The sequence below is a fragment of the Anolis carolinensis genome, chromosome 2 (genome assembly GCF_035594765.1).
Source record: "Anolis carolinensis isolate JA03-04 chromosome 2, rAnoCar3.1.pri, whole genome shotgun sequence".
NCBI classification, from domain to species: domain Eukaryota; kingdom Metazoa; phylum Chordata; class Lepidosauria; order Squamata; family Dactyloidae; genus Anolis; species Anolis carolinensis.
In genome coordinates, this window is record NC_085842.1 from 276017946 (window position 1) to 276042250 (window position 24305).

The 24305-nt window shown below is 41.3% G+C and overlaps 1 protein-coding gene across 2 annotated transcripts in view; it reads right to left on the reverse strand.

The window, feature by feature from the left end:
• Positions 1-24305, reverse strand: part of LOC103277627 (uncharacterized) — an 81625-nt gene that overhangs the window by 16232 nt on the left and 41088 nt on the right. For both annotated transcript variants that reach the window (XM_062972237.1, XM_062972236.1), the window contains exon 9: positions 13791-14021. In XM_062972237.1, the coding sequence (XP_062828307.1) occupies positions 13791-14021 (231 nt within the window). The remainder of the gene's footprint in view (positions 1-13790; positions 14022-24305) is intronic.

The following is a 24305-nucleotide window of genomic DNA, read 5'->3' on the forward strand; positions in this document are numbered from 1 at the left end:
CTCTGTTATAAACTGAGCTTCAGACACCCTCCATGTACCGGTGAGATGTGTGTTTTACAAACAAAAAATAGCTGGGATAGGAATAGTCCCAACCAATACACCTCATTTGTACTAGTTACATGTTTCTGGAAAAAGGAAGCTGACAGCTCTTCAAAAGAAATGTTGCACCTCATGCAAACATGCGTTTCAGATACAGAGTGACTAGAGATTGTATAACACCTTCCGTTATGCATCCACTGCAGGACATAAGCATTTCTATAGCCGCAAATTTTTTAGAATTCTCTCTGGAGCCACAAAAAATCCCTCAGATTAAGATGATAACAGATTTTTTCCTGTTTAGATGAAGGTTAACCATAATTGCAGGTTCACTCATGGTCAAACAAGGGCTACAACTGCAGAGAACTGACCAGTGGCCAGGCTTTTGTACTCGATCCTATCTGAAAAATAGTTAATTTGATAATAGATAAAATGTTTCTAATTCACAGTTGATTGATTACTATCTCCTGTCCCTAACAGTTCTCAAAAATGAAGTTCAAAAGTGAAATTTGAAAAAAAAATTCAAGTCTCAATTTAGAATAATTCCAGTGCTTGGGCTGCTCATTCCTTGTGAGTTGTAGTTCAGAAATTCCATTCCCAAATGGACTAGAAATTGTCTGCATCTCCTCACCAAACTGCATGTGTTGATTGTAACCTTGTATATGTTGCAAATGACTGCTCAACACAGCATAGCTTTCCAATATCTTTGTGTTCGATATACATTTGACCTTTAAGATTCCCAAATCAGTAATAAGACTTGTTCTGTCACGCGCTGGGCCTGTGACTGACTGTCTGTTATGTAGGACATATGCTTTACGCCCAGCGGGAAGCCAGGGGCCTAAAAGAAGGGTCGTTGAGGAGTTTTCCTGAAAAGATGGCCTTGAAGTCTTTAAAGAAATAACAAAGTCTTTATTGACGAACAAATAATAAATCTTCAAGGAGTCTTGTCCCACAGGACAGGCGATAGGCTTTGAATAACTGTGAAAACCCTCTTATAACCCCTCCCAGGCTATCTGTTATCTGGGCCTAGCTAGTCTGGGACCCACTGCCAACTCCAAGTGCGTCTGGTTGTTGAGTGGACCTACCAGCCAATGGCTTGCAGATGTTTCTGTGCTGTTGTCGTATCCCTGGACAGTCAATATCCCTGGGGTTCTTTAACCTTGGTGCTCTTTATCCCCGGTGGTCTTTAACCCCGGTGGTCTTTATCCCTGGAGGTCTTTAACCCTGGAGGTCTTTATCCCTGGTATTCTTGAAATAGGAAGCCTTTTACGGGACGAGTTGGTTTATGTCCTACAGCTGAGCTTCCTAAGAGAGACTAACTTAAAAATGGCTCCTTCCCTCCCAGAGCCCTGAACAGGGGGCAGAACCAAACTTAATGGTGACAGACAGGTGGCCTGTCCTATGGCTGCAAACATTTGCAGCAAGAAAGTAAAATAGAAGGTTCTGGTACAGCTGTACCAGCACACTCCTGGCCTAGATTTCTTAATGATGAGAAATCTACACTAAAACATTAACAAACAAATTTGGCAATGAACTGATTATACGTTCAACAACAACACAATATCACAAATTGGTCTGTGTAAAACAGAAACATTGCCATTTTGGCACACTCTTAGTTTTACCTTCCTTACCAATCCGTCCGGACTTGGCAAGGTCTCTACAACTCTGGCCAAAGGCCACTTGAAACGAGGTAAGGATTTGTCTTTGAGAAGTACAATGTCTCCAACTTGGATGTTGGGTTTAGAGTCTTTCCATTTCCTGCGACTCTGAAGTTGAGCCAGATACTCTGCCTTCCAGCGTCTCCAGAACTGATTGGCAAGAGTTTGAGTTTGTTTCCAGAGTGCTTTGTGAGATCCTTCGGGGACAGGATACATTATCTCCTGCCATTCAGATGTCTTTTGAGTTAAAATGGATGCAGGAGTGAGAAGCTGTGGGTTGTCCGAATCTGTGGTGATGGGCACCAATGGACGGCTATTTACAATGGCTGTCACTTCTGCCATCAAGGTGACCAAAACATCATGGGTCAAATTTTTACACTTTAAAAACATAGCATTTAAAATTTTTCTACATACACCAATCATACGTTCCCACACCCCCCCCCCCCCATGTGAGACGCATGCGGTACATTAAACAGCCATGTAACCTTTTCTGAACTCAAATAACGGTTGACACTGTGGTCCTTGGCAAACTTAAAAACACAGTCTAACTCTTTGGTAGCCCCAACAAAATTTGTGCTGCAATTGGACCTGATTGTAATACCAATATGGGTAAAAGGAGGGTCAATCTGGGTTCTATCTGGGGGTAACTCTGACATGAGTTGGCTTTGGCAACTGGCTCTTAGCCTCTTGCATGTAACACATTTGTAAATAACACTACTGACCAGCCTTCTAGCATTGACTAGCCAGAAACCTTGATTTCTCAGTGCCCCTTCTGTAAGGGCCCTGCCCTGATGCTGCACCTTGCTGTGAGCATAACGAACCAGCAAAGTGGCTAAATGGCCTTTAGGGATGATGATGGGGTTTTTGATGTAGTCCGAAAGCTTAGATCTATTTAATCTCCCACCCACTCTAAGGACTCCCTGAGAGTCTAGAAAGGGGTTCAACAACTTAATACAGCTGTCTTCAGGGAGACTGGCTCCCCTTTGAAGGCAGTCGACCTCTTTTTTAAATGTGTCCCTCTGTACAGACCTTAAAATCAAATTTTCAGCCTTTAAAAGGTCTAAGCCTTGGGGATTGCCTCCCTTCTTGTGCACAGCTAAATGGAAGAGTCTGGCCACCATGCCCTTCAGTGTGGGCCAGCTTGAAAAGCGTTCAAAAATTGATGGATTCAAAGTTCCAAACAGCTTGCTGGGCTCTAGAGATGTGGCTTTGCAGGACTGAACCTCAGGAAGATCCGGCTCCTCCGTAAATGAAAAAACCTTTGGAAAGTCGGGATTGGCTAGACACTCTGGTCCTGTCAGCCAGGTGGAACTTAAAGTCTTGTGTGCAGTAGCATCACGAATAGTGATATTTTCAGGGTTGTCATCGGTAGTTAACTCAGATGAAACTCCTTGGCAGCATACAGAGATGTGGCTGAGGCAACTCTGCATGAGGGTGACTCTGCCACAGCTGAGAATGTTTGGCTGATCTGGACACAAAGAAGATGGAGGATGCATTCTGTTGACACATACAGGTCCCTGTATGGTCCATCCTAAAGGAGTCTTCTGTGCCAAGGGTGCACCAGGAGGACCTCTCTTTTCAGCCCGGATGCTCATCAGGCTTGGGCAGTTGGATCCAATGAGCAGGACGATGTCGATGCCCGGCTCAAAGGGAGGAATGAGGTCCTGTAGTCCTTTCAGGTGAGGATGCGCTTGCACCACTTCTCTGGTAGCAATCTGGTCCTTGTTTCGTGGGATGGACGCACACTCAATAAGGTCAGGTAACTCAAAACGAATGTCTTTGCCACATGGCGAAATGATAAATCCAGATGCAACACGGCCCTGTCTTCTTTGTTTGCCCATACAAGTAGAAATACAATAGTCAATAGTCTTTGCCTGCCCTTTGAAGAAGCTGAAGAAGTCAGGGGTGGCCAGTGAACTGTCACTTTGGTTGTCAAGGGCCACGTACATTCTCTTCTTCATCCATGGCTTGCTGGCGGGATAGACATCTGCCAAACAGATGGGGTGGCAAATCCTAGTTTTCTTTGGGCTGCCGCACAGCTGGGTGCAAGCCACAGGGGGTGCCTCAGTGCCCAATGAAGGTCCAGCCGAATCTTCTGGATGCACTTCTGGGGTGCGTTGACTGGTTGCTCCGCTCTTGGCCTTGAGGGGCACAAAATCCTTATCATGCATCGCTGAGCAATGTCTGACGGATTGACATACCTCGCATTTTACCTCTTCTTTGCATGACTTTGATTGGTGAGGGGTAGCACCACAGCACCTGAAGCAGATCCTGGATTTCTTGAGGATCTCAACTTTGTCTGGGTGAGGCTTTTTGGCAAACTCTCTGCAGCCGGCCAAACTGTGGGGCTTTGCGTGCAGTGGGCACAAAACTTCTTTTGGTGTCATCTTGGCATCAGGTAGAGATGGGATGGTCTCCGTAGTCTTGACGGCGATGTTTCTTTTGGTGTTACTGTCTTTAGCAGGTTTCTTGGTTTCTTTGATGGGCCTATCCGTCCTTGGAGCCCCATAAAGAGTTGGAAATCCTGTCTGTGGGTCATTAAGTTGCATGGCAGCATTTGTAACAAAATCCACAAGATGGGTGAATGGTGGGTAGACCTGATGATTGGCCTGCTTGTATCTGAAGACTTCCCTGCCCCATTCTTCCTGCAAGAAAAAGGGCAGTCTTTGAGTGATGGCAGTTTGGGACAAGTGCTGGTCCAGGCAGGCAAACCCTGGAAGCTGTGGGTTTCCCTTAGCCGACTGGAGCTCAACCAATAAGTCTGATAGGTCCCAAAGCTGTTCAAAGTCCTTAGGTTTGAGCACCGGGAACTTATGAAGTCTGTCCATCAGCGAGGCTTCAATTTGGGTGCTGGACCCATAACGCTGGTTAAGCCTCGTCCATGCAGTGTCCAGTGCTCTTTCTGGTTGGTCGATGAGGGCTGAGAAGATTCTTCTCACCTGGTGGGCTGATGTTGGACCAAGCCAGGCAACCATAAGAGTTAGTTCCTCCTCAGAGGTGAGTCTTAAATTCTGTATGGCACGCTGAAAGGTCTTCTTCCAAAGTAGGAAATCTTCTGGCCTGTCAGAGAATTTCTCCACACCTTTGTCCCTCAAATCCTTCTTCGGGTTTCTAAACAGAGACTCAAGCTGTGACTGAGGAGTCTGAAGAAACGGAAGGGGTTTTTGGTCAGGGGTAAAGGTGAAGTTCTTCTCAAAACTAGAAGGTCCCTTCAGAGGAACATCTGTGATCTCAGGTATGGGCGAAACCCTGGTTTCTATTGGCCTCGCAACCTGAGTTGGTGGCTCTGGGCTCCTGGCCCTGGATTCTTCGACCTGCCTGCGTGGCACGATGACGCTGTCCACCTGCACCAGCTTGTTGTCTTGGAAGCCATCGTGGGCTGGCAGAAGAGGTGTGCTTGGTGGTGTCGGTAGGCGGTTGACGTTTTCCTGAGACAGCTCTCCTTGCAGCGCCTTCGCCAGGATGTTGGCACGAACCCTCTTCTGAGCTGCATCTTGTTGGACACGTGTGAGCTTTAACTTTGCTTCTAATTCAGTTTGAGCCTGCTCGAAGTTCAGGCTTAGCTCTGCTGCTGCTGCCTCAGCTTCCGCCTCGAGGATCTTCTCCTGTAGCTCCATGCGCTTGGCTTCCTTGTTGTAGAAGGCCGCCATCGATGAGGAGCTGCTCCTTGAAACAGAAGATCCTGGCGTGGAGTCATGTCTGCTGTTTGACTTCCTGCTGAGGTAGCTGTGCTTGCTATGGGCAGAAGCACTTCCCTGACCGCTCTTAGCACTCAAGGCCTTCAGGGAATGCCTAAGGAGCTCAGAACTCACACTATGAGTGGGAGAAGCTTGATCATCCCTTTCCCTTCTGGGGGAGGGGCTAAAGTCAGCTACATGAAACAGGTGTGCATAACTTAGCTCCCTATGTTTAACACTATTTAGAAACTGTAGAGCTCTAAGATCTGCTTCCTGGTTGTTTATTTTGCTAAGCACCTGTGTGATGCCATCCACTAGGGCTCTCCATTTGTTAATCAGAACCTTGAGATTAGCCCTGATACATTGAGACTCCCTACTGTCTTTAGAACCTTCTAGTTGACCATCAAGGTTAACAATAGAAAGCCAGACGCTTTCAGCCTTATTTGTCAGCTGAGCCTCTTCTAGCAAAAGCAGGTCTAAAGCCTTTTGGGTAGGATGAATTGAACCCTGAGATCTCAAACTATAAGCTTTTCCCTCTGATTTTGCAGAGCCTAGAGTATGAGCCATAATCACAAATTAAGCAAACAAAATGGCAATGCAGTTACAAAAGCACACTCAAAACTTATTACTTTAAAGCAAGAAATAAGAACACAGCAATAAATCAGTTGCAAACAAACTCCTGCAAGCACCAAGGAGTTTGCAAAACCCCTTTTGCAGGCACCTGGTAGATGAAGTAGCAAGCACTGTGCAGACTTAGTCCTGATGCTACTGGAACAAAATGTTGCAATTTGCTGTGGAAAGCTTGCTTCTGCAGAGCGAATGTAGCAAATGCTGTGCAGGACTTGCTTCAAAAAGGGCGGGAAAGGCTTGCTTCTGTTGCTGGATCAAAATGTTGCAAACTGTTGTGGAAGGCTTGCTTTTGCAGAGGCTGCTGCAAATGTAGCAAACTTGGAAGAAAGGAGGAATGCACCGGCCCCTCCCTTCTGGTCACATGGGCTGTCTTCCAAGATGGCCGAAAATGCAGGAACACATTCACATGGATAGCAGGTAATGGAGGCTTGGAATGGTCCTGAACTGGCTCCCTTATGCACTGTCTTTTAGCTTTTTCAAGTCCTTTACTTTACTCCCGGGTGGCAGAAGCCACCAGCTCCCTATTTCAATGTTCTGTCACGTGCTGGGCCTGTGACTGACTGTCTGTTATGTAGGACATATGCTTTACGCCCAGCGGGAAGCCAGGGGCCTAAAAGAAGGGTCGTTGAGGAGTTTTCCTGAAAAGATGGCCTTGAAGTCTTTAAAGAAATAACAAAGTCTTTATTGACGAACAAATAATAAATCTTCAAGGAGTCTTGTCCCACAGGACAGGCGATAGGCTTTGAATAACTGTGAAAACCCTCTTATAACCCCTCCCAGGCTATCTGTTATCTGGGCCTAGCTAGTCTGGGACCCACTGCCAACTCCAAGTGCGTCTGGTTGTTGAGTGGACCTACCAGCCAATGGCTTGCAGATGTTTCTGTGCTGTGGTCGTATCCCTGGACAGTCAATATCCCTGGGGTTCTTTAACCTTGGTGCTCTTTATCCCCGGTGGTCTTTAACCCTGGTGGTCTTTATCCCTGGAGGTCTTTAACCCTGGAGGTCTTTATCCCTGGTATTCTTGAAATAGGAAGCCTTTTACGGGACGAGTTGGTTTATGTCCTACAGCTGAGCTTCCTAAGAGAGACTAACTTAAAAATGGCTCCTTCCCTCCCAGAGCCCTGAACAGGGGGCAGAACCAAACTTAATGGTGACAGACAGGTGGCCTGTCCTATGGCTGCAAACATTTGCAGCAAGAAAGTAAAATAGAAGGTTCTGGTACAGCTGTACCAGCACAAGACTCAACATCTAATGCAAGACACATGAAGCAATGCAACTGCTCCCAGAAATTCCAGCACTAAAAAGGAAAAGATCAAGTTCTCTAATAAATGTATGAACCCTGTCTGATTTTATATAGAAGTCATACAATATAAAAATATTATAGCACAATTTCACCACTTGATAAATTTATTGGAAAATCCATTAGCACTAAAAAAAATCTTGCTACATCACTACATCAAACTAGTGGCAGAAAGCATCAGCTGCAGTTATTAATTTCTCTTTATTTGGTTCTTACATTGCAAAAGTATAGGCTTATTCATGAGACTTCAGAGAAAAAAACATTCTTCTATCCGTTCATGGAAAAAAACAAAGGGACTACTAAATAATTCATCACAGCCACCCACTTACCAGGATCTCTCTAACCTAAGGCACTAAATGCCCTTGCTTACTAACACCATAAATAACTGTTCACAACCCTCTAGAGAAGGTTAGGTGCATGTGTTCTCATATAGGGTGGGTATTACATTAAAAAAAACCAAATTACAGATAATTAGGCCTCCATATATGTTAATTATTCATTAATACCTTTTTTGCTAGATCAGTTGATTCAGGCGAGCATCTTTTAAAAAAAAACATGCTCAGTCACAGTTCATACCAGCAACCTAATATGCACATATATGAATATAATAGACTATATATTGTAGTAGATGAGATTTATATACTGTACAACGAATATTCTACTATAGGTTTTTGAAACAGTAATAAGAAATTGATGCTCCTTTTCAAAACCAATTTAAGATCACTTAACAAAACAAAAACAAAAAAAACAAGCCAGCTTCTATATTTTAAACATGAGTATACAAGATTTCTGAAAGCCACAATGCTTCCTGTAGGATAAGAGGGAGTACTTGCCTTCCTCTGGGTAAAGGTAAGTTTGATATGCCAGCAGTGCCCATGCTCAAATATTACTATGGGCATTCTGTGCTTTGTAATTCCATTTGCTTGCTTTTCAGGTACTCGAGCTGGCTGCATGAATACTTCTCATGCTAGACAGAGGACTGGAATAATTATTTTTGACACTGCTAATCACTTACATGGAACATGAAGAGGGTTGGAGCAGACAAAATCAACCTTCACCTTCCAAAAATAGGCAAGTTCTCCCATTTAGATCCAGTTGACCTTACAAGTCCCTACAAAACCACCAAAGTGGGGGACTAACATCTGTTCTTTGCAACTCATTCCCACAAATATGGTGAGATATATTACAATAAAAGTAACTCTTTTTCATCCACTATAGAAATAATCTTGCATTCCACATTTATAAGACAGACATAGGTGGCAGGCCACAGTCCATCCTAACATGGGAGGAAACAGTCTCCTTTTCATAATCATGCAGTCATCAGTTACAAGTTTCCTCTAAATTTAAAAGGGTGAGGTAAGCTTTTGTGTACTTTAGCTTCATTTGTAAGATAATCTTCATTGGCTGAAAGCCAAAACCTTGCCTCAACTTTACTATTTAAGAAGCTTCTTTATTGTTTCCAACAATATTACAGAAGCTTGTTTCTGGAGCTAACCACAAAACATGTTAATTTCTGAAAGTATATTCATTGTTCAGTCTCCATGGCATCAACAAAAACATCTTCAAGTAGTTGCTCATTAGTGATGCTCAGCACAATAATTCATAAGAACAAATATTTGTATGCAGTTTAGATAAATCATTTTGTCTATTCAATTAAATGTCAGAAATTACCAATCTGTGTATTAATCTTTTCATTTCTAGAGTCATCTAAATTGTTCACAGCTCAGCGCACTGACATCACTCCCAGGACTGACAATGCTACTGACTTTTAAGTCAAGATATGTAGTATTTGACCTCAACTTCTAAAAACTGGAGCCTCGGGGTAAACTAATACCAGCACACCTGGGTTTTTTTCTGATCAAAGAAGCCTGGGGAAGAAATAGTTTTGAATAGAGAAATTGTGCAGGAGAATATATTTAACCCTTTTTCCCATGGTCAATTTTTGGTTCTAGACAGAACTGGCTGTTGTACATCGAGAGGTTTCCCCAAGATGTTTTGACCACATTTCCTCTAGTTTGAAGCCATCAAATGTGAGAGAAAATACGGGGGTAGTTTTCTAGGCTGTATTACAAAGCAGTGTTTCTTTAAAAGGCATTGTTAGGTCTAAATTATACACACTTGTATGTTACATATAATTTATTTCTCAGGTTTGGTTTATATATGGAAAGATCTGATGCATCTCTCAGAAATGTAGTTTGCTCCTCACACAGTTTATATACTGAAAGAGTGGATGTATCTCTATGGAAAAATATTTGCTCATCTCTAGAGACTACCTAGGATCTACATGAACACAATTGTTCAAATGGTTTTAATTCACTAGTTGTCAACAGAAGAATATCCAGATGTGCAGTGGTTTTTTTTTTCATAGTGAAAGGTTCTCTTCAGGGCTGGATTATCACTTCTACTATTGAAGTAAATGTGTCAGGGCTCTCAGTGACAATGCCACCCATCCTGCTGCTGGCACTACGCACATGCATATACAAGCTGTACAGAAATGTTCCTAGGAATAGAGAAGTAGGAGTATAGGCATCTCTTCCAACCCTTCCCAAAGAGTCCCCACCCTGGACGCATTTTCCATCTGCAGAGTAAATAAAGAGTGTGTTGGGGTCACTTCCTTGGCCATTCTGCCCTCCTCTTAACCTGGCAGCAATACCAACATGCCACAACATGAAGCTGCCACACCAACAGCAGAATTTGAGCATTAGTCCAAAGGGGGTTCTAGCTTAGAAAGTGATCCAGGACCCGAACCACCTCAGTCTAGCCCCTTTTCACTTAATAAGAATTCTAGACAGGATTTTCCCTATTTAACAAGCAGAGTGCTGTTTTAATTCCAATATTCTAAGAATTATTTCTGCAACTGCAGTTAGGTATAATGTTGCTTGATAACACAAACCTATCTACCCCTTCGAAAATGAGTCTGACAATTATAAACTATATAAAGGAAGATCTAGCAAGGGGATGCTATGGTTTTTAACTTTGAATGTGTTTTAATGGATTTTAACTGAATTTTTAGTGCTATTTGTGTTTAATTCTGTTTTAATATTTGTATATTTTAAATTAGATACCAATGCTTTTATGTCAAGCTGCTTTGAGACCCCTTTGGGAGATAAAGCAGGGTATAAATAAATATAACAACAACAACAACAACAACAACGGTCCAGGATATAAAGAAAGATCTCTGTTCTGATCCTCCGGGTATCTAGAGAGATGAGCTGTACATAGAAGAATAATGCACAGGATGTGAGCAGTCCAGCTATAACTGACCATGATATATATTTTTAAACTTTTATTCTATCTTTATGGGAACCACGGCAGCATGTTCAATCAACTCTGTTGTTTTGACAACCATAGTTATATGGTGATTCCATTCATATTTACACACTGTATTCAGAAAACAGAACTGCAGAAATATTGATTCTTCAGTCTATGGTATCTGAGGTATTGCGCATGACATTGTTTCATATCTTGATCTCCATGCCTTAAAATCTATATGAAGCCATTAAAGGAGATCATCTGGGAATAAGAAGTTAGTTGTCATCAGTATGTTAGTGAAGTCCAGCTTTATTTCCCCTTTGTCATCAGATTCAGCTGAGGTTGTGGAAGGGTTGATCTGCTACCTGGACTCATTGTAGGTCACTTGGGACTAGAAATGCTTTGTACCTCAGATTTTTTTTTTTGGGGGGGGGGGGGGGGTAGAGATTTTGAAATATTTGCATATAGTGTACTATAATGGCATCCAATTTTAAACATAACTTTCATTTATGCTTCCTTAACACTTCATACAGATAGCCTGAAAATAATATTATAGACAATATCTCTCTGCATAAAACAAAGTTTGTGTACATTGAACCATCAGAATGCAGTGGTGTCACTATCCTAGCCACCAACATGAATAATTTTGGATTATTTGGGATTTCCAGATAAAGAGTACTCAACCTGTAATAGGGTGAATGAGGATACATAATTTGAAGATGAACCTAACAGAACAGAAGCATCACGGGCTGGAGGTTATTTTTTTAAAAAGAAAGAAAGCCATTTTAATTGTTGGAACCTCAGTAGACATTTAACAATAAATAATTAAACCATAAATCTGCTAATAGTGTGCAAAGACAGTAATAAGGTATGAACAGCGTGAAACATCATCTGTAGTAAGAATATTATAGTTTCCTTTGTTCCTTGAGATTAGAATTTATTTTTTTCATTTGTGATGCTTCCAATTATCATATGGCTAATTAGACTTCAGGATAATGCACTGTAAATAATGCCCAGAGACTGAAATCTCCATAACATGTTACACTCTATTGCTCTGATGTGGAGGAAAAAACACATTGTTTACCAATATGCTCATCTGATCTCAGTGCCATGAGAATCTGAAGGGACCATGTTGCAAAATGGGCAAGGCTGATAATTCTCACCATTCCATTTTCTAGGCCACTTTTGGCCTTCACTCTCCATCAAGCTGCTCACTTCTGATCCCTCTACACTAATATGAAACAATTAAATTTCATTTTTAAAGGTTCTTTATCAAACTTCTCTTCTCCGTGACAGCCCATTCATTGCAAGGAAACAATTAAATTCAAACCACTTTGTCACATTATACAAACATTGGAGTTTTTAGAAATATCAAGCCCATTTCAATACTTAAACTCTGGCAAAACTGATCTGATGGTACTTTTAAAAAAGGTTTTCTATAACATATTGTTAAATAATTATCTCAATATAATTTGAAATTATATGGGTAGATTTCTGGCCATAATCCTTTGATAACATATGGATGCGTACATCAATTTGTGCAAGGAGCTATTCATTATCAATTTAAGCAATGCTTTCCCATCTCACAAGCTTTCAGCAAAACGGCAACATACATTCTCTCAACCATTGGCTGGCCAGAGGAGGGTTAGAATGGCTGGACAATATTGGGCTGGAAATAAAGAGATGTCTCCCTCACAACTCCCCTTACTGGATGGAGATCTGGAAGGAGGTTATCTATTTCTCCCAATGGCAAATGTGCAGTCCAGGAATCCACATGCTCCCTTAGCTACAATACAGCCAAATGAATGAATAGTTGGCATGCACATTAAAACCAGAGCAGCCAAACAAAACTATGCATGTGAAGCATTATGTTTCACCCCGTGAAATGTAGAATCTTGCTCTCTGTGATTCTGTATGCTACAGCAGCAGACAGGAAGGGTAAATATTAAAAATCTATTCATTTATATTCATTTAGGCCTCTACCCTTTAGAAAGATCCAAAGATGCAGCTATATATTAAATTATATAAATATGAATGGGAGCTGTATATCTTCAGAAAAATGATGGTGCCTGCAATCTTCAAAGCAGAAGTTCTGAACAAAATCAAGTCTAATCCCCGTTTCAGATGGCCCTCCAAATGCATTGGAAGTGCTAGAAAGAATTACATGAGTTCGATGAGCTCGGAAATAGCTTCTGTCCCATGAACAAAACTGCAGAGTTAGAAATTTCCAGAAGAGATGGCATGAATTGATAACTAGCTCTCGCCAAGCCTATGCACTCATTTTATATGTTTAAGGGATGCAAGATGATGTAGCCAGGCACTTCCTAGTAAATTAAGCCAGTTTGTAGCAAAAACTATTAACAATGTGGCTTTTAGTGGTTGCAGAAAATGGAGAAACAGCTCTCACTGCCTTGGAAACTGCCTTGGATGGGAATGATCTCACCATTTTGCCTGGGAACATGGCAGCACTTTTCAGAACAAGGGAGAAGGGATGAAGATCAGATTTCCAGTCGCATCTAGGAAGTGAAATGGGCTGTACTCCAGATCAGAGAACAAGTTTGTTGTCATGATTTCTAGTTCATTATAAGGATCCCAATACAACACCAGTAATAAAGGAATGTGTCACTCAGCTAAGGGATATGAGATAACTTCAGCTCAGGTTTTATTGCTGTACCCTGATCAATATCTCCATGTAATCAATAAACTATTGTTTTGGTTCCATTATGACAGACCTTGAGCCTGAATTGTATTGGGAACTAAATGGAATCATTAGACCAATACGTTTAAGATTCTCCATCAAGATTAGGCAGTAGTAGTGATATATATTACAAACTCAATGTTCAGTTCACTGCTCACACTATAAGTCAAACCTATGTTAGGAATGAAATATGCAGCCATGGTGCCAGTGTAGAAGGGAGCTAAGTACAAATTTAGACATGGTTAGCTAGCATTTAACAAATCTATAGAGAATAACAGTTTGGCAAAAGATACCTGTGCAGTGTTTTTAGAATGAACAGTACAAAATGCATGCAAATAGATTAATTTCATTCTCCCACTCTCTGTTTAAGGGAAAGAAATTGGCACATTCTATCCCTGCAGTATAACCAGGACTGAAGTAGTCATAATAGCCAGAGGCAGAATAAAACTTGATTATGCACAACAAGCATGTAGCGTTCTGAGCAGCATAAAAATGCCTCTGAAACAACCTCCTTCCAACATGCTGAACACAACACTCACCCAAGGTGCGGAAGGTACCAGAAGTGACAACATGAGCAAGTCACTGCAACATTCCTCCATGTACTGATGACACTGAGCCACATGATTTATCAGTCGAGCATAAACAACAGTTGGTAGGATATGATGAGCTGTCTCAGAGGACATCTGTCCTGGGGCAAGCAAGAAACTCAGATTTTGCCTCATGGCAAGCAGGTGTCTCCACAGCTTGCTAAGTTTTCCTTCAAGGGCACTCTGTGAAAACATAATACACACAGACACAAGGATTAGAATGAGTGAGAAGAAATGGTAAACATTGAGAGAATGAAAACATGCTAATGATGGCAGGTGAAAGGCCACATGCCCTAGCTATACACCTGCAGGCACCACACTGGACAAGCCAAGATTTATAAAACAATCTCTTGGGAGCATTAGCAGAGATGTCACACTCCAAATATTCTGCCTCCTCTCCTGCCCACTTTCTCAGCCATCTGTGGAGAACATGTGTTGAGGGAGCATGATCTGACAAAGCATAAAGCATAACAAAGTGCCAGACTTCTAGCTTCTTAAAACAAACAAGAAAATACAGATCAAAGCCACTGTCCAAATAATGCTGATTGCCCCCACACACAAAAGAACAGCTCAGAGCCAGAAGATGAAAGAGGAAAAACTTTAAAATGTCCAACTTCTAAACAAGCGTATTAAGAAAGCATAAGCATGAGAATGTTTATCTTCTACCTACCACAGAATCCTGTGTCCTTTTCTGCTTGGAAAAGGCCAGCTGTTCTTGAAATTTATTGAACACCATGTCTTCATTTAGTAAAAATATGGAGAAGTCAACCATATTTTGAAACAATCAAGACAAAAGGATTAAAAAATAAAGAAAAAAGAATGGTAGAATCTACATCTGTGCATCATAAAATTAGGTGAGTGTGTATTCTGATAATATCAGACCAAACGTCCACTAAAAGTAATCACTCAAGACAAGTGTTTAGATGTAGGTGTTCATGCAGACATCTTCGCAAGGCAGCTTATTTGCTTGAATACCACAATACATTTCCCCCCTCGTCATTTATGTGCAATTTTGAATCCTTCAATTTCATTCAGTACTCATTTGAAGTCTCCAACTGTTACATATAATTAAGCATTTCACAGCTGGTACCTTTTAAATTTCACAAAGGGACAACTGGAAATGAAAATCAAGTTATTTCAAGGACTGCTTTTTTTCATAATCCAGGTGCACATTTTCATGGACAAAGGGCACCAGAAAACAAATAGAAATGGCAATTTTTCTTCAAAAACGATGCTGTGTTTCACACAGATACACAAATTCTGCACAACTAAAAAGAATATATACAAGTTTATCCCAGTCCTGAAATTTAGCACTGACCATCTATTTAAAACAGGAATCAGAAACTTTAGTGGGTGCAGGTGCCATTTTTACCCTTGTCCAGACTTTAGCAGATTTTTATTTAACGTGTCAGAAGCGAATTGAGGGTACAGTTATAATGTACTTTAAAAAAAAATACACAAAACTAAAAACCTGACATTATACTAGATTTTCTTTGACTGGAAGCTGGCTACTTGGAGTGCCTCTAGTGTTGCTGTGATAAAGTCCTCCGTTGTGCATGTGGCGGGCTCAGACTGCATTGTAGTAAGTGGTCTATGGTTTGCTCTTCTCCACAACCACATGTCGTGGACTTCACTTTGTAACCCCATTCCTTAAGGTTAGCTCTGTATCTCGTCTCAGAGCGCAGTCTATTCAGTGCCTTCCAAGTCGCCCAGTCTTCTGTGTGCCCAGGAGGAAGATTCTCATCTGATATCAGCCATGGATTGAGGTTCCAGGTTTTAACCTGCCACTTTTGGACTCCTGCTTGTTGAGGTGTTCCTGCGAGTATCTCTGTAGATCTTAGAAAGCTGTTTCTTGATTTAAGGCATTAGCATTCTGGCTGATATCCAAACAGAGGATGGGACAGAGATGTCACTGCCTTGGTACTTTTATTATTGGTTACTTCCCATGAATGTCAGGTGGTGCAATACCTGATAAACAGTATAATTTCTCCAGCAGAGTAGGGCATAGGCATCCTGTGATAATGTGACAAGTCTCATTAAGAGCTTGCAAAGCTGAAGAAGCAACTTTCAGTATGCAACTTTAGCAGACTGCACCAGCCCATGTAGCCCCTCTAATTACTCCACATTTGTCACCTCTATTTTTTAAGATGACTACTTAGGACATATACAGGCTCTGGGAGACTAAAATAACCTTTAAATAGATAGTTATGCCTCACAAGGACTTCAAAGAGGAAATGATTATTTTTATGCTAATTTTATTTTATGAGACTCCTGTGGGACCTCTGGTGTACCATATGTGTTCTGCTGCCCACTTCCATTAAAACATTTATATATTACCTATACATTAGTTTGTTTCATGGCAATTCTGGCAGTACACATCCAGGGACATGGGAACCTGTCACCCCATTCCCTACACTGTTTCCCCCCATCTTACCACATGGGTGAAGCATCTGCCAGCTGGCTTGCCTCATTGAGGACAATGCAATCACTGGAAGCCTCCAGTGTGGCAGCGTCAGCGACTCCAGTTCCGCAGCAGATTTGCCACGGAGCTGCCCTGGAAGTACTTCTCCGGGGTGTGATGGGAGCCGATAGGGTCCATGGCAAAGCTGCTGTAGAACCGGAGTTGCTGCCAAAATTTGCCCTTGTGAAGAGGTGACTAGTTTTAAAAATCTTATCCCAAATAAAACTTTTTTAAAAAATAGCACAATACTTTTTATTAACTGACTTAATTACTGTACATTATCCGCTAAATTGACATGTAGGTAAAGGTAAAGGTTTTCCCCCAAAATTAAGTCTAGTCATGTCCGATTCTGGGGGTTGATGCTCATCTCCATTTCTAAGCTGAAGAGCCGGTATTGTCCATAGACACGTCCCAGGTCATGGAGCCAGCATGACTGCATGGAGCACTGTTAACTTCTCAAAGAAGTGATACCTATGGATCTACTCACATTTGCATGTTTTTGAACTGCTAGATTGGCAGAACTGTCAACCTTTTGGTCAGCGAGTTCAGTGGCTCAGCGATTTAACCCACTGCGCTGCCAAGGGCTTCAATATATTTCCATGTAGGAAGAAACATATCACAATGAGGGGGAAAAAACCACAAATGTATTTAGTTGTATTTACGGATGATGGGAAACTGTAACAAATCCTTCATAGGATTACAGATTTCAAAATGTTTGTCTCCTCTATCTTACTTAAAAGTGCAGAAGTCAAAATAAACGGCTGTTAAGCGTCTGCATCTCCTATTCCATTCCTCTTGCTGAGGCCAGTGAACTACAACATGAAAGCTAACAGAAAATAAATGTTCTTGTTGGCTGATCTTCGCTCTTATAATGCATGTGTACAGATATGTGCATGTATGCATATTTCCCCTCTAAAAGACATAAAAAAGTCTAAAAACAGATGATGCAATGCTACTGCTGATATTTAGTTGCCTTAATGTGAGGTCACCTGGATTGATATGCATGCAATCTCCCAACTTTGAACTGAAAAGCAATGCTGTGTAGAAACCGTGTAAAGCCTTGTTAGTTTTTGTGTATATATACCCTACATACAAACGCACATTCTAAGAATGAGTGATAACGTTTTTCTTTAACAATATTCAAAATCATGACTTGAATTTTATTACAGTTCACTGGTACAGGGTTTATTCCCATTCTATTTTCAAAAAGCTCTTGCAAAATCACTCCATAGTACAATCCTGTGCTCAAGGTTTCACCTTTGGTATGAGCAGCAGCTTGAGCCATCAAATTTGACCTTCAATAGATAAAGAGCAACTAAGCATAGTAAACAGGAGCATACTTCTTCTTCCAGAACAAAGAGGAAAGGTTACCCAATCAAATCAGCTTTGATTAGCATCACCTCTCTGCCCATTTCTCTCTCTTTGCAGCTGAAGCCTTCTCTTCTGAAGCAGTTTTTCACTGCATTATTTCAAAGAAAGATCTAAAAGGTTCCACATTAAGGGCTTTTCTTTCATGCCAAATGTTTCCAATATATACAACCAACTTCTACTGTGGATTTAGTTAAGTAAACTAAACAAAGTTTATTTTTCAACAGAAGTGCCATCATAAATTTACATGTTACTTGTTTGCTTGTTATCGTAATAAAATGGAATCCTATATCAACTGAAATTGTGCAGAATTATATTGTTTCTTTTTTATGACCTACTAGCTTGGAGACCCGGCGATGCCCGGGTCATTTGAGAAAGGCATTGTTTGCCTGTGTTCCAAGTGTAGCCTATATCCAATGTCAGCTGGGTTCAGTGGGTGCGGGTGAGCTCCAACTCCCATATGCAAGTCCCATCGTCCAGTGTCCATCTCCCTCCAAACAGAGCCAGTATGAAGAATAGGTCATGAGGGCTCCATGTACCATGTTTGGTCTTGATCAGTCATTTGTGTGGGTCGCGGTGCTCTCAGGAAGTGAGTGAAGGTATTGGAAGTCCCATCGTCCATGGTCCATCATCCTCCAAACTGCACCTGGGTGTAGAGTGAGTCATGGGTGTTCTCTGTTTGAAGTTTGGTCTTGATGAGACATTGATGGGGGTGACAGTGGTCTCAGGAAGTGAATGAATATACTGCAAGTCCCATCATCCAAGGTCCAAGCTCTTTCAAATCTCACCAAGATGTAGAGTGGGCCATGGTGGCTCTATGTGCCAAGTTTGGTCTTGATCAGTCATTGGTGGGGGTCACAGTAGTCCCAGGAAGTGACTGAAGATATTGTAAGTCCCCTCATCCCCGGTCCCTCTTCCCCCAAACTGCACCAGGATGTAAAGTGGCTACCCTGCACCTACGTGTCTAGTTTGATACAGTTTTGTCATTCATGGGCATCACAGTGGTTTGTGGGAGGTGAATTGGATGAATGTACTGCAAATCCCATAATCCTTGGTCCACCCTCCGTCAAACTGCTGCAGCATGTGAAGTGTGTCATTTGGGATATGTGTGCCTGGTTTGGTTCAGTTCTGTGATTTGTGGCAGTTGCTGTGGTCTCAAGAAGTGAGGGAAGGTACTGCAAATTCCATCATCCTTGGTCCATCCTGCCCCAATATACATCAGGATATAAAGGGGTCGACAGGAGTTCTGTGTGCCAAGTTTGGTCCATTTCTATCATTGGTGGGCATTGCAGTAGTCTGTGGGAGTTAAAGTGTTTGAAAGTACTGCAAATCCCATCATCTGTGGTCCATCCTCCCCCAAATGGCAGCAGGTCATAAAGTGCATCGTGAGGATGAAGTGTGCCAAGTTTGGTGCAGATCCGTCATTCCTGTTGGTCTCAGTGGCCTGGGATAGTGGCGGCCAATCAAAACGCGAGCACATATTCCGCCAGGCCAATCAAAACGCTGATACATACTCCGATTTCACTTTTATTATATATATAGATATATAGATTTAAGTCTACAATCCAACTAGTACCATAGGTAAGTGAGAAAACAAAATTGTTTATGTACATAAATATGTTTTGAAGCAAATTCCATAGAAACATGATCAAAAGGAAGTATAATCCTTTAAAATGAGAAAGAAAAGTACACATAATCAAATACTAATGCATAGCAACCTCAGGAATAATCTTTCTACAAGTTTAGGGGAAAATAGCATACTAGCAATAGATGTTGCATACCAGTTCTTTCATTGAGAACCATCAATCAGCAATATGGAGCGCCATCCCTAGTTAAACCATCCATGAATATAAATGCAAATATAAGCATTTATTTGTATATGAATGTATTCATAAAGACAATAATCTAAACCAAACATGGCTAACTGCCAAACTAGCTCTTTGGGGTGCCTTGGAGATTCATACCTTCAGTACATCTCACTCTTTTAATTTTTATGCTTTTTTTCAATTTTTAAAACTAAACTATCCCCCTACAAAGGGAGTTGAGGAAACCATTCCTATATTTCTCAAACCACTCTTAATGTTACAGACTCTGAAAAGATAGTTTTTAAAACCATAAAGTAAACCAGAAGCCATATTTTCCCCAGCCATAATCAAAACCATGCCTCACCTCCTCTGCAGAAATCAAGAAAGTTTCCACTTTTAGAAACACTTTTCCTAATTATCTATGGATGTGAGAAACTGGAATTTGTTCTAACAAAAGTCAGAATAAACCATGGTGTTAGATCCAGATTTGTTATATAACCATTATCAGGATAACCTCCAAAATGTTCCATTCTCTGCCTGTTGTATACAATCTTAGGAGTTCTGTAAGCTCCTTCCTATTAAGTAAGATAGTCATTTGAACCAAAGATGTAAAAATAAATGTATATTGCAAACTTTAGTATATCATAGAGACAATCATCCATGTGTACCTTTTAGAGGTTTTCAAAAATTATATAAAATCAGCATTCAGAACAAAACTGTAGCAATGTTCTTTGAAACACCATAATGAAGAAAAAAATTCCAATACCAATAATAGAAAATGAAAGGCTAGACTTTTAAAATATTTACCTGCAATTGTTTACATGAAATTATGGATTATAAAGATCTTGAAGCAGTTAGCATCAAACTGCTTCAAGATAATTTGAACCAGCTTTTAAAGAAAAACCGAACAATGAATTGGTAAAAAGATTACAATCGGTTAAGGATGGCAAGCTTGAATTCCACAAAAAGATCTGAAATACTGCAGAGAAGAAATACTTTGCAGCAGCTATCAGCTTTCTGAACAGAATGTGAAACTTGCGGTAGGCCTGTTAACACCATATGGAATGAGAAGGTGTCAAGAAAGTGTTCTACTGTTGCAAACTTGTGAAGAAGTCAAGATAGAAACCTTAAAACTCTAATAAGGCAGGAGAAAAAAAATAAGGGGAAAAAAAGAACCAACAGTTAAAACAGAAGCATGTCACCCAAAGTGGTGGTTCAATGAACCACTGTCAGTACACAGAGTCTCTAGATACAACAGAAACAGGAGAGGCCAATTGCCACAAAAACAATATTCATCCCAAGCACATATGGAGTGGGGAAAAAGCAGGACATATTCTTACCTATGGAAGAAACATGAGGGAGCACTGTGAATTGCTCCTCTGCACTATCCAAAAAATTAGAAGAGGCCAAGCATTAAATAAAGAACAGGAATACCGTATATACTCAAGTATAAGCCGACCCGAATATAGCCGAGGCACCTAATTTTACCACAAAAAACTGGGAAAACTTATTGACTCGAGTATAAGCTGAGGGTGGGAAATGCAGCAGCTACTGGTAACTTTCAAAAATAAAAATGGTTTCTGCCTCTTTCTTTCCTTCCTTCCTAAGTGCTTGCTTTGCTTCCTCTTTATCCGTCCTAGGTCCGGTTCTGTACAACATCTTTATTTTTCTTTACTTAGATGAAGGGTTAGAAGACATGATCAACAAGTTTGCAGACATCGCCAAATTGGGAGAGATAGCTAAAACTCCAGAAGACAGGAGCAGAATTCAAAATGATCTTAACAGATTAGAGAGATGGGCCAAAACCAACAAAAGGAAGTTCAATAGGGACAAATGCAAGATACTCCACTTAGACAGAAAAAATGAAGTATATTATTAGAGCAGGGGTCCCCAAACTTTTTAAACAGGGGGCCAGTTCACAATTCTTCAGACCATTGGACGGCCGGACTATAGTTGGCCACCGAGCATAAATAATAATAACAATAATAATAATAATAGCAATAATAATAATAAAGAGGGTTGGAAGACCCCTTGGGCCATTGAGTCCAACCCCCTTCTCCCTCTGGCACCAAAAGCACAAGCAAAGCACCCTTGACAGATGGCCACCCAGCCTCAATGTTAATAATAATAATAATAATAATAATAATAATAATAATAATAATAATAATAAAAGAGGGTTGGAAGACCCCTTGGGCCATTGAGTCCAACCCCCTTCTGCCTCTGGCACCAAAAGCACAAGCAAAGCACCCTTGACAGATGGCCACCCAGCCTCAATGTTAATAATAATAATAATAATAATAATAATAATAATAATAAAAGAGGGTTGGAAGAGACCTCTTGGGCCATTGAGTCCAACCCCCTTCTGCACACGCAAAGCACCCCTGAGAGATGGCCACCTAGCCTTAATAATAATAATAATAATAATAATAAGGATTGTAAGAGAAGAAGAGACCCCTTGGGTCATTTAGCCCAACCCCCTTATACCCTTGTGCCTTGGGGGCCGGATAAATGGCTTCGATGGGCCGCATCCGGCCCCCGGGCCTTAGTTTGGGGACCCCTGTATTAGAGGATGGCTTGCCACTTTTGGGGGCTTTTATTGTGGTGTTTCTGCATGAAAGCAGGAGAGGGTTGAACTACATGGCCTTTGGGGGTCTCTTCCTACATCATCATCATCATCATCATTATTATTATTATTATTATTATTATTATTATTATTATTATTATTATTGGCTGGGTGCCACTTCTGGGAGCTTTTATTGTGCTTTTCCTGCATGGGAGCAGGAGGGGGTTGGACTACTCTATTCTTACCTTTGTGGAGCATGCCTTCTCTTGAAATCCACAAGCATGAGGACAATTTCAACAGAAAGGAGGAAACCATGAAAATGAACAAAATCTGGCTACCAGTATTAAAAAAAACTCTAAAATCAGAATAGTAAATAAAGAGCAAGACTCAAAAAGCAGGGGAATTTCAGACAAGAATCAATCAGTAAGTGGGGTTTATATATCTGTGGAATGTTCAGGGTGGGGAAAGAACTCTTGTCTGCTTGAGGTAAGTGTGAATGTTGCAATTGGCCACCTTGATTAGCATTGAATGGGCTTACAGTGTCAAGGTCTGGCTTATTTCTACCTGGAAGAATCCTTTGTTGGGAGGTGTTAGCTAACACCTCCCAACAAAGAATTCCCCCAGGCAGAAAAAAGCCAGACCTTGAACGGAGGGTGAGGAGGAGGGGGGGAGCAAACACAGCCTACCTGGAACATGCCTTCACTCCCCTCACTTCCCACCCCTTGCCTCCTGTCTCTCACCCAGTATGGCAGGGACAACACAGGAGAGGAAGAGAAGGAGGGAGAAGGAAAAGAAGAGAAAGGTGAAGGCAAAGAGACTTGTGACTTTGAGAGCAAGAGAGAAGGAGAAGGGTGGCGCGCGAGGGAGGAGGAAAAGGGCGGCGCGCGACTGTTGTGATGTTGTAGATTGAAGGGAGAGATAACACCAAGAGAGATCCTTTTGAAAAAGTCCGGTTTATTATTTCAGCTGAGACTCTGGAAGTGGAATCTGTTCCAAAAAGCAAACCAGAGCCCCCTATCAAGGCGTTGACCTGCCTTTTATACATTTTCAGACAAAGAACATGCTCCTACATACATCTCATCATTCGTACGTCACTTCACATGCTTACATACATGGGCATAAATATGCACAATCAGCATTTTTCTGTCTAAGCAACCTAAAAGCTTGTAGCAAGCTAGAGACACCAATCCATCATGAGGCCTACTTTGACCTGTCTGCTCTCCTTCCATTTAGCTGTACTAGGAACCACACTGGAATGTAGAAGGCCCCCCTTCTCCCCCCTGTCCTGTCAGCTTGTGCATCCCAAAAATCTAACACAGAGAGAGAGTTTGATTTTTCTACATTTCACTGCTTCTAATGTGCATACAATATATGTCTAAAATCCATTTTTTTCCATTCCTCATCAGTGACGAGAGGAAAGAAGAGGCCTTCCTCTCCTCCTCTCTCGAGGTGAGGGTTTATACTCAGGTATATAAAGTACTTGTTCTTTCTTACAATTCAAGACTTATCTAGTGAAATAATGAAGTATATGCACAGAGCAAAAGATAGCAACCCTGTTGATCAGCTCTTTCATAATGAAAAGATTATGGAAGGAGATAAAAACATTACCAATCCAGGCTCCATCTTGAAAATAACAAATAGTTGAGACTGTAGCTTAGAAAGAAAGTGAAGCAAAGAAGAAACCAATTCCAAGCCAAAAAAAATCCCCTACTATTTAGAGGAGAAGAATAGGGCAAATATAGCATTAGGATAGCTGTAAGGCAGGGGTCCCCAAACTAAGGCCCGGGGGCCACATGCGGCCCATCAAAGCCATTTATCCGGGCCCCGTGGCAGCGTGTGGTGCAAGGGAGGAGGGAAAGGTGCGTGCCTTTCCGGCCGCCTCCCTCGCCCAGTGCATGCCTTCCAAAGCTTTGCTTGTTTATAATGATATTTTAACTATTATTTAATTAATAATTAATTATTAAGGGGTGCTTTGCTAGTGCTTTTGGTGCATAAAGGCGGAAGGGGGTTGGACTAAATGGCCCAAGGTCTCTTCCAATTATTATTATTATTATTGACACAAAGACACAGTATAACACAGCAAACAAGATATATATGCTGGATTTGGTATCACAAAATCACAAGTTTAACACTTCCCAAGCATTTAGGACTGTGTGATGTATGATGGTGATTATTATTATTATTATTAACAACATTGAAGTTGGGTGGCCATCTGTCAGGGGTGCTTTGCTTGTGCTTTTGATGCACAAACGTAGAATTGGGTTGGACCA